The sequence below is a fragment of the Protopterus annectens genome, chromosome 8.part0 (genome assembly GCF_019279795.1).
Source record: "Protopterus annectens isolate FY-2018-M chromosome 8.part0, PAN1.0, whole genome shotgun sequence".
Classification (NCBI taxonomy): Eukaryota; Metazoa; Chordata; order Ceratodontiformes; family Protopteridae; genus Protopterus; species Protopterus annectens.
In genome coordinates this window covers 1,889,925,975-1,889,940,233 of record NC_056741.1, presented here as the reverse complement: position 1 = coordinate 1,889,940,233, position 14,259 = coordinate 1,889,925,975, and the positions used below count along the sequence as shown (strand labels likewise).

At 42.8% G+C, this 14,259-nt stretch overlaps 1 protein-coding gene across 1 annotated transcript in view; it reads left to right on the top strand.

Annotated features, from left to right (window-relative positions):
• PLEKHG4 (pleckstrin homology and RhoGEF domain containing G4) overlaps positions 1-14,259 on the top strand; it is a 3,374,045-nt gene that overhangs the window by 1,343,838 nt on the left and 2,015,948 nt on the right. The window contains exon 9 of the mRNA XM_044079537.1: positions 12,237-12,335. Coding sequence (XP_043935472.1) covers positions 12,237-12,335 — 99 coding nt within the window. The remainder of the gene's footprint in view (positions 1-12,236; positions 12,336-14,259) is intronic.

Genomic DNA, 14,259 nt, shown 5'->3' with positions numbered 1-14,259 from the left:
AGGTGTCCCCTCTTCCAAGACCTCCCCAGATTATCCCACTGGAGATCTTCCTTGGAAGAGACTTTGTAAGAGGAAGCATGTTGACTCATCTGAGTCTGTCACATCTGACACTGATTTGGATGAGTCAGAAGGGTCCCCTAGATCCCCCGCTGAGGATGTCTCCTTTTCTGACATCCTTGAAATCCTTAGACAGAGGGGTGATTGGAAGACCTGTAACCCTACTGAGGACGAATCAGTGTATCTTGAGGCCTTTGTTTCCCGACCTTCCACCTCCTTGGTGACACCGCCTTATGACCAGTTCTTGGTGGTCATATCCCTGAAAGCCTGGACCTCCCCGGACACAGTGGAGCTTGTTCCGAGGAGGCCAAACAAATTTATGACTGCTCCAGAAGAGAAGTCCTTTCTTTCCAAGGGAGTTCCTGTTGATGCTATAGTGGTAGCAGCAGCCACTAAAAAGGAGTTGTCTGAGACATCATCTAATATTCATCCTCCTAGTAAGGAGTCCAGGACGATGTCTAGGTATGGAAAGCGTACCTTCTCTTCAGCGGCATTTACTTTAAGATAGCTGAATTGCCTGTCCCATTTTACTCAACTTCAAAGGGATCTCCTGAAGGAGTTGGGAGATACCCTTCAGGGTTCAGTAGTTTCGGGATCCACAGATAAGGTTTCTGCGCAGCTCTCCACCCTTACATCGATAGCTAACTCCTCCATGAGGCTGATTTCCTATGCAGCGGACGGAGCGAGCAGGGCAGCCGCAGCAGGAATTTCTCTTAGGAGACATTCCTGGATGCGTCTCTGTAACTTCACGGAATCCTTTAAGTCTTCCTTTACCAATGTCCCCTTTGATGGTTCAACTCTTTTTGGACTGCAGGTAAGAGAGACTTTGACCAGGTGTGAACAGATAGGGAAAACCTTATCTGCCGTCGGAGTCTGTTTTTCCTTTCCTTCTAGACCTTATCCCAATGGTCAAATAGGAGGGAAAATGTGGTTCCGTAAATCCCAAAAAGGTTTCCCTCTGGCACAAGGTCAATTCTCCCCTAGGGGCAGAGGGGGAGGATATAACGGAAGATGCCGTCCTCACAGCAGAGGAGGTCCGCAATATCAGGGAGATAGAGAAATCTTCTCTAATCGTCCCTTCCCTCGCCCTTGAGGGGTTGCCTGACTGTCCATCTCTGGAGCCAGTCGGGGTCGTCTTTCACTGTACCCAAGTGCCTGGCTAAACATTTCCCAAGATCATTGGGTACAAACCATAATATCCAGACGTTACCTGATTCCCTTTGTTTCCGATCCCCCGGTTAACCGGTCTGTACCAAACGTGCCACCCATTCAGCTAGACCGTGCAATGTCAGAGGACATCTCGTTGCTACAAAAAAGAGTCATCCAAGAAGTCCCCACAGAGCAAATAGGATCCGGAACTTACTCTCGATTCTTTTTAGTTCCAAAAAGACATGGGACTGGAGATCAATTCTAGATCTCAGCAAACTCAACGAGTCTGTAAAGAAAGCGAAGTTCCGAATGATCACTCTGCAGTCGATATTTCCCTTTATCGGGATAGACAATTGGATATGCTCAATAGATCTTCAGGATGCGTACTACCACATCAAAATGGACAGGCGCTCCAGAAGACACCTACACTTTTGGCTGGGAGCCAATCATTTTCAATTTCAAACACTGCTCTTTGGCCTCACTGCAGCCCCCAGAGTGTTCACCAAATGCATGGCAGTGGTAATGGCTCACCTGAGACGTCAAGGATTCCAGGTGTTTCCGTACCTAGACGACTGGCTCCTCACTGCTACCACCAAGCACTAACTAATCAGAACCAGGGACTAAACTCTATCCTTGTGCACCAGATTAAGCATTACAATAAACCTAAAAAATTTAGCCTTATCTCCATCGCAGCACATTGTATTCTTAGGCTCAGAAATAGACTCAACCACCATGACAGCAAAACTGACACCAGAAAGAATAGAATCATTACGCGACCAAGTCAGATCTTTGCTGAAGAGATGCAAAGTACAGGCCAGGGTAGTCCTTCAGGTCCTAGGGACTATGGTTTCCTCCTTTCTCTTAGTTCCCCCTAGCCCATCTACACATGAGAGTACTTAAGTGGCTACTATTTACCCAGTGGTCAGTGCAGGATCTCACCCTGTCTCGCCAAATTTTCATCACAAACTCCTGCAAGAAGGATCTGACATGGTGTTTACATATGGATCAACTTCATTTAGGTCGCCCACTTGTTCCCCCCTCAAGAAAATGCAGTTTTAACCACGATCGCATCCCAGATTGGGTGGGGGGGCATTATCTGGGAATGACGGTCCAAGGTACCTGGCAGCACCACAAGAACCACTTGCACATAAATGTTCTGGAGATAAGAGCAGTACTCTACGCATTGCAAGCACTTCACAGCTCTCTTCCCGCAGGGACAATTGCGATTCAGTCAGACGACATGTCTGTAGAGTGGTACATAAACAAGCAAGGGGGAACCAAATCTTACCCACTTTGTCGAGAGGCCTTAAGAGTATGGAAATGGGCTATGGACACTCAACGCTTTCTGGTAGCAACGCATATCCCGGAGAAATCCAGTGTGATAGCAGACAAACTCATTCGAGCAATTCTGATGCCTCACGAGTGTCCCTGAATTCAGAAGTTGCGAAAGAGATTTTTTGCAAATGGGGCCAGCCTTGCTGCGACCTATTCGCCATGTATATGAACACCAAATGCAGCAGCTACTTTGCCCCAATTCCCCATCTGGGGATGTCACCCAGGGATGCCCTGGTCCACGATTGGCCTCCAGGACTCCTTTCTGCTTTCCCACCTTTTCCTCAAATTCCAAAAGTGATTCAGAAAGCAAAACTGATCCTCATTGCTCTTTACTGGCCTCGCCAAGTCTGGTCCCCCTTCCTGTAGCCCTATCTCTTGGAGGAACCATGGATTCTGGAACCACCTCCAGACCTCCTGATTCATCAATCGTGGCAGTTCCATCCTACTATCCAGACCCTGAAATTGACAACATGCCTGCTTCAGTTCCAGCAATAGCTAGGTGTGTTTCCCTTTCACCTACAGTCAAACACACACTGATTTATTCACACAAGCTTTCCACTAGGAAAATATATTCCAGCAAATGGAAAAGGTTCTATATTTGGGCAGTAAACCAAGGCATAGATCCCTATACAGCTCCTATAAAGTCTATTTTGTCCTTTCTGGCATCCATTTTTCATGAACGAGCTGCAGCTGCTACTGTTAGAGTTCAGTTAGCTGCCATCTCAAATTACCATTTTGGCTGGATGGGAAATCCAGTCATGTCCCACTCTTTGTGCAAAACCTTTTTGAAAGGAGTCCTCCTTCTCAGATCTCCAGTCAGACAACCACCAGAACCCTGGGACCTAAACCTAGTTCTTACATCTTTAATTTCTTTCCCCTTTGAACCCTTTTCTTCATCGGATCTGAAATTATTGTCTTAGAAAACACTGTTTTTAGTAGCTATAACGTCTGCTAGGAGAGTCTCAGAATTGCAAGCTCTCACCATTCGACCTCCTTACATTTTCCACAAGGATAGAGTCGCACTTAGAACTAATCCTTCCTTTCTTCCTAAGGTATGTTCAGAGTATAATCTCAACACAACTATTGAACTACCACTGTTCTTTCCAAATCATATTAATAAATCAGAATATAGACTACACCAATTAGACGTCCACAGAATTCTCAGGATGTTCTTCGTGTTTCACTGTTGCAGTCATTACATTTGGGTAATCTGCTGGCAGGTTGCCCTCAGTCGCCCTGATTAACAAAGTCTTGGGTCCTGCTATGGTTGCTGTCCCTTCTTCCATGATGTCAGGTAGTCATGGGTATAAAACATGCAGCCGACGCCATTACATCAGTCTTTCTTGCCGTGCGGTGCCCAAAGCAGAAGCAATTCGCAAGTGCCAGTCGGCCGACTCCTGAAATTTTCGTTTTCGAGTTTCAGAACTGAAGTCTTCAGCTTAAAGCTAAGTACCCCGTTGGGGAAACTTTTTCTTGCTCCTTACCGATGTCAGTAAAGGTTAATAATTGCATTACTTGTGGAAAGCAAATACCTCATAAAGATTTTCATTTGTACTGTATTCCTTGCCTAGGCCCTGACCATGACGTACCTTGCTGTCGGTTTTGTGCTTTATTTAATCAGCGCACTATCCGTCGTCAGTACATTTTTGCCTCTAAATATTTTGGTTCTCTGTTTAATTATCCAGAAATAACATCGGGTTAGCCATCCGATTACCGGGATTTCGAAAAAACACAAAGATAAAGACAGAGACAGGCCGTCAAGGCCCAAAACTGCCGACGAAGCTTCTCCTAAGCCAGTCGCCAGTTCGTCGGTACTCAGTGAGGTGCTTTCACAGCCCCTGATTCCCGCTACTTCTGACTCGCAGGCCTCTACTGAGATGCATTCGGAGTCCAGTATGCCGCGAGATACTTCACCTATGGAACCTGCTGATGTCTCTATCTTGGATGGGTCTGGAGCTACTGTGCAGGCACCGGCTTCTGAGGTGTATTCAGGCCTATAGACTTGCATATTAAACCGACTCCACCTTAAATTCAAAGGCCTAAGTCTCGATCTATGTCTAAAAAAAACTACGCCCAGGCCACATGTTCGGGCCCCTATGCCTAAAAAATGAATGATCAAAATGGCTGAAGATCTAATTACTCTAATCAGGGGTAGTCAACCCCCCCCCCCCCCTTCTAAGAGGCCTAGGGCTGAGCTTGACTATGAATCTTCTGATCAGGACTCTGTTTCTTCTGACTCTTCTAAAGAGCTGGATTTGTCCATACCTACTTATGAGGATTCTGATGCAGAGGATTCCATTCCCTCTGCTTCCCCCCCAGAGGACTTTTCTTTTGGGGAAACTTTACATACCTTAAGGGAGCATTTCCATTGGGAAAGTCAAGAATTTTCTGATTCAAAAAAGAGGCTTAGGGATTTTCTTCTTCTACCTCAGCATAGGCCTTTGGCTATACCTCCTGTACTAGACATTGTTGATGATGTGTTTTCGGAATCAAGTATGGCCCCTGATTCCCTGCCTCTGGCTCCTAGTAAACCTGACAGATACAACAGGGTTCCCAAGTCCCACAAGTTCCTTTTCAAAAATCCTGTTGCAGATCCTGAAACCATTTCTCAGGGGCCTAAGGGCATTAAGGCTTATACTGCTAAAAATCCTACTCCTTCTGATAGAGACTCCAGGGCGCTGGATAGCTGGAGTAAAAAGGTTTATACTTCTGCAACCTTGGCAATTAGGGCTTTAAACTGCCAATTTCATATGTTAAAATATCAACAGCATATTATTGGACTGCTTAAACAGAACATGGTGCTGATATCTGACTGTGTGGAAAATAAAGATTTACAGGATTTGTTGCATTCTGCTGAACAAGTTGGAAAACATACTTTGCAATGTGATTTTGATTCTTTAGAGGCCTTTTGCAGGGCTGCTGTTACTGGGTCTGTGCTTAGAAGTCATGCTTGGCTTAAGGAGCAATCTCTGCCTGATCATGTTAAAGCAAAATTGTTGGATGCTCCTTTAAATCAGGACCGCCTGTTTGGCAATAAGGCTGAAGAAGTTTTAAAAAAGATGGAAGATAAAGCTGAATCTATGCAAACTGTAAAAGATTTCTTACAAGTGCAACCTCTAAGATTTAGTAGGCACTGGCCTACTAAGAATTGGTCCTTTCCAGCTCCTTCCAGATCCTCTCAAGCCAAACCCAGACACACCAAAAGCACCAGGTTTCAGTCCCAGGGGACTCTCAGACCTAAGCAATGGGGGGGCTCCACTTCCAAATATGGAAATAACAAGCCACCCCCTTTTGGTAAACAGTCTCAGTGACTTTCATTTAAAATTACCAAGCACTTACCTTTTAGCCGCCCCTTTGGGGGGAAAGATTGCTCTTCATGCAAAAAACTGGGAACTCATAACCCAGGACAAATGGGTTTTAAATATAGTGTCCCAGGGATACAGATTTCATTTCCACACATTGCCAATAGGGTTACCACCTGTCCCACTTTGTGAGGGACAGTCCCTCTCTGGACAGTTGTATCCTTACTAAAAATATTAAAAATGGCAAATGTCCTGCGATTGTAGGACATAATTATCTCCCATATTTTATGTAATAGTTCCATAAAGTAGTTATTTCTGCATGTAAAATACCTAAATGTTACAAGAAACAGAATAAGCAGCTAAACTGCTACAAGAATAAGCTTTCACTTAGGCATAAAAGTAAAGTACTATCCTTTGTACTGACCGTGGGTATGTGTCGGCCTGTAAAATCTGATGTGTGTCCCAAAAATGTCCCACTTTGGCCATTTGAAAAGGTGGCAACCCTAATTGCCAACATCAAATGGGTGGCCAGACCTGCCCCCCAAATCAGTGGGCAGAGGCTCAAAAACAAGTACTCTCCCTCTTAAACATGGGGGCTATCCAGCCGGTACCAGAACAGGAAAAGGGACAAGGTTTCTATTCCAGGCTTTTCCTGGTACCCAGAAAAGACAAATCATGGCATCCAATTCTAGACCTGTCTGCTCTAAACAACTTTCTGGACATTCCAAAATTCAAGATGCTGACTCTTCATCAGTTACTTCCTATGCTAGGCAAAGATGCCTGGTTGGCAACTCTAGATTTAAAAGGAGCATACCTGCACATCCCAATCAGGGAATCTTGCAGAAGATACCTACGCTTCAAAGCAGGCTACTTGCATTATCAGTTCTTTGCACTGCCCTTTGGCTTGTCTACTGCGCCCAGGGTATTCACAAAGTGCCTGGCTCCAGTAATTGCATTTTGCAGGCTAAGAAATATTCAAATATATCCATACCTGCATGATTGTCTAATTCAGGCAGAAAATCAGGGCATTCTTCTAAATCATCTGGCATTTGTAAAAAAGGTTCTAAGTTGTCCGGGGTACACCATAAACGAAAAGAAATCACAACTGGTACCCTCTCAACAGATTGCATTCCTGGGTGCAAGCTTGAATACAACTGCCCAGATGGCTTTCCTCATGCCAGAGAAGCAAATTCATTTGGTAACTTACTTCAAACAAGTGGCCACAAAAACCCTGCTATCTGCAAGACAAATACTGCAAGCCTTGGGGTTCATGGCCTCCTGAATTCTTCTAATTCCATATGCAAGACTGCATATGAGGAAACTACAGTGGTACTTAAAAAGTCTATGGAGTCAACATTGTCACAGCCTGAAAACAATGATTCCTATCATACCTTGCCTATGCCTGGAGTTCCTATGGTGGCGAGGCCTGCCACCAAAACAAGAGACTGCCATTCACACTACCCCTTCCCGCCCAAATCCTAACTGCAGATGCATCAGACTATGCATGGGGGGCTCACGTGGCAGGGAAGTAGATTCAGGGCAAATGGAACCCAAATCAAATGCACCTACATAAGAAGTCAAAAAGAAATGTTAGCTGTACAGAATGCTCTGACAGCCTTCAAGGACTACATTCTTCCAGGACAACTAATGGTAAAGACGGACAACACTACAGTTATGTGGTACATAAACAAGCAGGGGGCTACACATTCCTACCCCCTCTGCAGACTAGCCATGGCATTGTGGAGCACAGCCTTGAGCTACCAAGTGCACCTTCAAGCTGAATTCCTGCCAGGAAAATTGAATACACTGGCAGACGGACTAAGCAGAAATCTCATGGACCCACATGAGTGGAAACTGGAACCACGGATTTTCAACATGTTGACAAGCAAATGGGGGAGCCCAGATATAGATCTATTTGCCTCCCCCCAGAACTACCAGTTGGACAAATTTTGCACAACGACTCCCCACAAAAAAGCCTGGAAAGTGGATGCTGTGTCCTTCACCTTTCCCCCTCTGCCTCTACTTTGCAAAATTCTGTTAAAAGTCAAACAGGACAAACCAAGAATGATTATGATTTGCTCCAGACAGGCCACGCCAACACTGGTACCCGCTCCTGCGCAGTGTGTCACAAATATCTCCATGGCACCTGCCTCAGACACCTTCTTTGCTTTCTCAGCAGGAGAACCAAATCCTGCACCATCAGCTTCCAACATTGAACCTTGCAGCATGGCTAATCACTTAAATTCACCCTTAGCATCCCTCAGCAAACCGGTGATGGATGTCATCTTGAAGTCAAGAAGACCTAGTACTAGAAAATCTTATGCTGACAAATGGAAAAGATTATGTGCCTGGAACCAATCTTTAGGGATGAGCACGGCAGCGCCCAATTTACCTCAGATTTTGCAATACTTAACTGAGATGCTTTACAAGGGCCTGTCTTTTTCCTCTATTCAAATCCACGCTTCAGCTATTTCAGCTCACTATAACACAGAACCACCCCTCTTTTCTCATCCCTGCTCAAGCAGTATCTCAGAGGGGCAAAGAACTTGAGACCACCCAGGAGAGCTCCTACCCCTGCGGGGACCTTAACTTTGTTTTGGAGAAACTCACTCTACCTCCTTTTGAGCCAGCTGCTACTGCATACTTTCTTTCTTGGAAAACAGCCTTCCTTTTAGCAATCACTTCAGCTAGAAGGATATCTGAATTACAGGTTCTTATGGCAGTGGAGCTTTTCATCTTCTTTCATGCGGACAGGGTATCTCTGAGGACTAATCCATCCTTCATGCCCAAGGTGGTTTCCACTGTGGCTCTTAATCAGTCCATTCATTTGCCAACCTTCTTTCCCAATCCATAGAACAAAGGGGAACAGATTCTGCATTCCTTGGACGTGCACAGACGACTTAGATTCTACTTGGACAGAACTAAATTTAGAAGAAAATCTGAACAATTGCTAGTAGCATTTGCTGCTGGGGCAGAGGGAAGGCTATTTCAAAACAAACCATTTCTAAATGGATAAGCCATTGCATTAATTTCTGCTATAAGCACCATGGAAAACCTATCCCCAGGGTATCAGATCTCACTCCACCAGGGCTGCATCTACTTCTGCAACCTTTCTCAGAGGTGTTCCTACCAGGGATATTCTAGAAGCTGCTACCTGGAGTTCTGTAATACTTTCACCAAGCATTATCATTTACCAATTTTCTCTAAATCCAGAGCTGGCTTTGCCACTGCTGTCTTACAGGGCCTTATAGCTGGTCCTAATGCTGTATAAATTCATTCTCCCAGCTATAGGTTTGGGAATCTACCCAAATGTAATGACTGCAACAGTGAAACACGAAGAACATAGTACAGTTGTGGACACTTACCATAAATGTAGATGTTTGAGTGTATTCAGTGTTGCAGTCCTGGTTACCCTCTCTCCAGCCCCCTGTTTTTCTCTGACTATACCTCTACTTTCTTTTACTATGCTTAAAAGCCTTTTTGGTGTATTTGCTTTTGGTTGGAGGTATATTTTTGTGTTTTTAATTTTATTTGCTCCCCATTTGGGAGGCACCTGACATCTGGGGCAATAAAAACTGATGTAATGGCGTTGGCTGCATGTTTTATACCCCTGACGACCTGACGTCATGGAAGAAGGGACAGCAACCGACACAGGACCCAAGACTTTGTTAATCAGGCCGACTGAGGGCAACCTGCCAGCAGATTACCCAAATGTAATGACTGCAACAGTGAATACACTCGAACATCTACACTTATGGTAAGTGTACACAACTGTACTTTTTTACCTACACAGGACTAAAGAATTTAGAAAATCAGGCCAATTATTTGTTTCTTTTTCAGACAAAAATAAAGGCTTGCCTGTTTCCAAGGTTACCCTGTCAAAATGGCTTTCAGATTGCATTTCATTTGCTTATAAGACTGCTGGCAAAAAGTTACCATAGTAAAAGGCCATTCAACAAGAGCAGTATCAACTTCATATGCTTTTAGGTCTAGGCTCCCAATTGATACCATTTGTGCAGCAGCTACTTGGGCAAGACCTCATACCTTTGTCACTCTTTACAAATTGGATTTGGCCTCCCAGGAGAGGTCATCCTTTGGGTCCACTGTGCTGAAGTGTCTCTTCGCTTGAGCCACCCGGGATAAAGGTGCTAGGGATGCTGTCCCATCCAGCAAGAATTACGGCGAGATAGGACTACATAACATAAAGAAGTTCTGTACTTACCATAATGTTCCATGTTTGTAGTCCATCTCGCCTACATTCTTGCGTCCCACCCTCTTGCCCCCTTCCTGTTTCCTGGAGGAACTGGTGGACTGTACTTATGCTGTCTGACCTGGTTGTAGTTGTCTGCCCACCTGGCATGGATAGTATTACACAGTGTTCTGTCTGTATGTACATAGTTATTGATAGCTTACTAACTATTAGGTACCTATTACTTTATTGCAAACAAGATCTGGGGAATTGCTGTGAGGCATCATGGGATAGGGGTTAGCCTCAAGCCAGTAAATGCTCTCGAGCTTTAGTATTGGCAGAGTTGGAGCCCAATATTGGCTCCGAACCTATCCAGCAAGAATTTAGGCGAGATGGACTACAAACATGGAACGTTATGGTAAGTACATAACTTCTTTTTATTATATCTGCTTGTTTTGGTATGTATTAATCTATCACGCCTAGCTGATAGTATTAGTTCAAAAAGATGGTGGCCTGGATGTGAAAGGTCTGTGATGATTTTCCTTACCCTTTTCATGACTCTGGAATAGTACAGGTCCTGTGAGGAGGGAAAACTAGCACCAATGATATTTTCAGCAGACCTGACTCAAAAATCATAAATCAAAAATAAATAACAATATAAGTAAAATTGTATATATAAATTTATATATAAAAATAAAAATGTAATCATAAATGATTTAATGATAAAGTCATAAATGATCATAAATGTATATTCTATTAAGCTGTGACTTTCAGTCAGTTGTAAAATGTTTGTCAAATTGCATATACTTTTACATTACACTAACATGTAGAGCTTTTTTATGTGTATTTTATTATGTTGTGACTGCATCGTTCAGCTGTAAAATGTTTGTCAAATTACATGTACTTTTAAATTGACCTAACACACTCACAGTATATTGTAGAGCTTTTGGCCCTAGGCTTTCACTGAAAATGTACTGTGCTGAGATGGAATTTTTCCCATCAAAAATATACACAGGTACATTTTTACTTCTGTAGTGACTTGGTAAAACAGTTAAAAGGTGTTCCAAAATGTTTCTGTTTTTTTTTCTTTGTCTGGGATTCCTAAGATAAAACGATGATGATGAGAGTTGTGGCATTATCTCCTCAAACTGCTGTCATCACCATAACATCAGTAAGCCTCACATCCAGACATCATCTTTTAATCAGCATACATGAAGAATTTTTTTTAATTCCATATAACTTATTATACCTATAGTGTTGATTCCACAGACTCAGGACAACCAGCAACCTTTGTTTGGAAATTGTTACTTGAAATAGGTTTCCATTTGGTCTGCTGGCCACTCTGTTGATCCTAGAGTATGCCCTGGCAGGCAGTATACGCTTGTTTCATAAAACAGGTTGTCTTACTTAGAGTATCTTCCTGTAGTCTGCTGTCTGTTTTATAAAACAGAATTTTCTTACTTCTCTCTCATAATGTATCTTTCTGCAGTCACTTCCTGTGTACCTTTGGCTTCCCAAGTCTCAACACATTTTCATGTAAACAATTGAGTCATGTTAGTATGCTGTGCCTCCTGTTTGAAATTGGAGCTTCATGTAGAAAAGCTAACAGTACAGTTTTTTAACCAGCCATTTCTTTGGACTTATAATTGGTTTCTTGATTATTTTCTCTTCCTGTGAAGAAAAGTGGTGCAGTTGTATCAGTGACACATAAAGTAACCAAGGAAGAAAAAAATTGTTGCAGCATGAATACCATATCAGTGCCCCCCCCTTTTTAGATTAGGTTTGAGTTTTTCTGTTTTACTGATATCCTATTGACAACTTTGACAACATATTTTTCATCTGTTTATTGTGTTACAGGTAATATTTATTGCAAGAATTTATTAGCATAAGTTTTCTTGTTAAGACTAGACATGTAGGAGGTTATGTTAATTTTGCAAGAAGTGTTTTTAACTGATATGGGGAGGAGCAGAAGCATGAAGCTGGGATTTTGGAATCTTGCAAGAGGATTATCAACTGGTTGAACATCAGAATACATAACAACTGATGCCTCTGGCTGCAAGTAAGTTTATTGACTGCTTCAGGAGCTTTTTTCTCAAAGTTCTACAATTACAGTATGTCTCACAGCTAGCTGTTTCTGTTTGTTGCATATTGTTTTTGTAGAAGTATTACATTAATTTCTAACATTGCATTTTTTTCTATTTTAGAGACTGGAGCAATTCATATATGCATGCCATGAAGCTCATGCTTTGATACAGAATGCTGTTATGAGAATGGAAATGAGTAAGCTACCAGAAACAGCTGAGGTATGGTGGCTGTCATTTTGTGCATTTATGTATTTACTTACTTATTAGCCAGTTAGGTGGATGGGCCCAAGGATCCAACTAGGTATGATCTTGCAGAGAATACAGAGATTAGTGTAGAACAGTGCTTTTCTTCTTCACATCTCCACCAGTTTGCTATAGACAGTGCATCACATTTAATATTGCATTGTTTTGTACTAATATTGTTTTCTTGTGCTTTTTATAATATTTGCTATTGCTTCTTTCAGTATTATTAACTTAAGTGTTTTGGCCATAAGGATAATGTACAAGGTTATCATATTCATGACAGTGAATTATTTTAACTTGCAATAGTCTTTGGAGAGTTGAAGTACTGAAAAGACCCGGTGTTACATATCTAGGAGCAAGAATGTAAACAGAGGTTTCTCATAAATCTGTAGTATTATTCACAAGTCCATTCAGGAAGACATAGGTTAAAAAATAAAAAAGTGCCCAATCCTGGTAGGTGCATTGGTGCCAGGACTGGAAAAAATGACAGTGGAGAATTCTTAAGGCATTGAAACATTCCTACAATGGGGTGAGGTCAGGCTGAGAGGGAAGATGAGCCCCCATTGTAAAAAGGAAGTAGTAGTCCACAAAAAACACAAAAACTGACAGGTCAAAAAAGAGCCATAAAGATGATAGAGTGGGCTGTTGTGGATAAGAAAGAAATGATGTATTAATACTATTATGCAAGAAGCCCTAAATTTACATATGGAAGATATTCAAAAGGATTAAGAGAGAAATTGTAGGAAAGGAAAACACTTGTCCAAGAAAAACTGTCAAAAGCTTCAGATGCAAATTTGTGTTCATTAATGTAACAGATTCATGAAAAACGTTATATAGAAAAAAACCTTGGTCTTTTTGTAAAAACAAGCTACTGAGGAAGTGTGAAAATATAAAGAACAAAACCTAGAGATTTTTGAAATGTATAAAAAAGAAACATGGACATGGGAAAGAAAGATTTGATATGGTGTAATATTTATACAAGTAAGAAAACCAAACTAATAAACACGAAAAAGCAGCTTCAAAAAGAATTCAAGAGAAGTACAGGCAGAGGCACCCAGATATGGAAAATTTCACAGCACAGAAAATAAAATCACAAAGCGGGAATGTATAACAGAAAAACTTAAACAAATAGAAGCTGAAGATGTCCTTCATGGATGCATCTGCAGTCATAACAAGTGGGTTGTCCTGTCGTCAGGCAGCCCTGCAGTCGGCCGGATTCCAAAGTCCGGGTCCGGCTTCGGCTGATGTCGCACTCCACCCGACGTCATCTCTGTTGGTCTTCGGGTATAAAGCATCAGCCGACGCCATTTTCCCCAGTCTTTCTTGCCGCGTGGCGCCCGAAGCAGAAGCTGTTCGCAAGTGCTGGTCGGTCGGATCCAGAGATTACTTCTACCGAATACTACTTCGAAGACTTCTAAAGCTAAGTACCCCGTTGGGGACTCTTTCTTGCCTCAGCCGATGTCAGAAAAAGTTAACAATTGTTTAACCTGTGGGAAACAAATACCTCATAAAGATTTCCACTCTCACTGTCTGCCTTGTTTAGGCCCAGCCCACGACGTAGCAGCCTGTTCGGCCTGTGCCTCCTTCAACCGACGAACGCTTAGGCGTCGGTCGGAGTTTGCAGAACAGTTTTTCGGTACTGATTTTGCGTACATTATGCCGTCGGATCCTCCGACTACCCAATCTTCCAAAAAACGCAAAGATAAAGACCGACACTCGCGGTCCACGGTTTCGGCCGAAACCACGGTAAAGCAAACCGCGAGTGTCTCGGTTTCGGCCGAAACCGAGAAAACTGATCAAAGTACAGCTGAACCTATTCTTACAACTGAGGCCCCTGCTACAACTCTTGAATCGACCTCAGAAATTTTACCCACTACGGTGGTTGACTTATCAGACACCA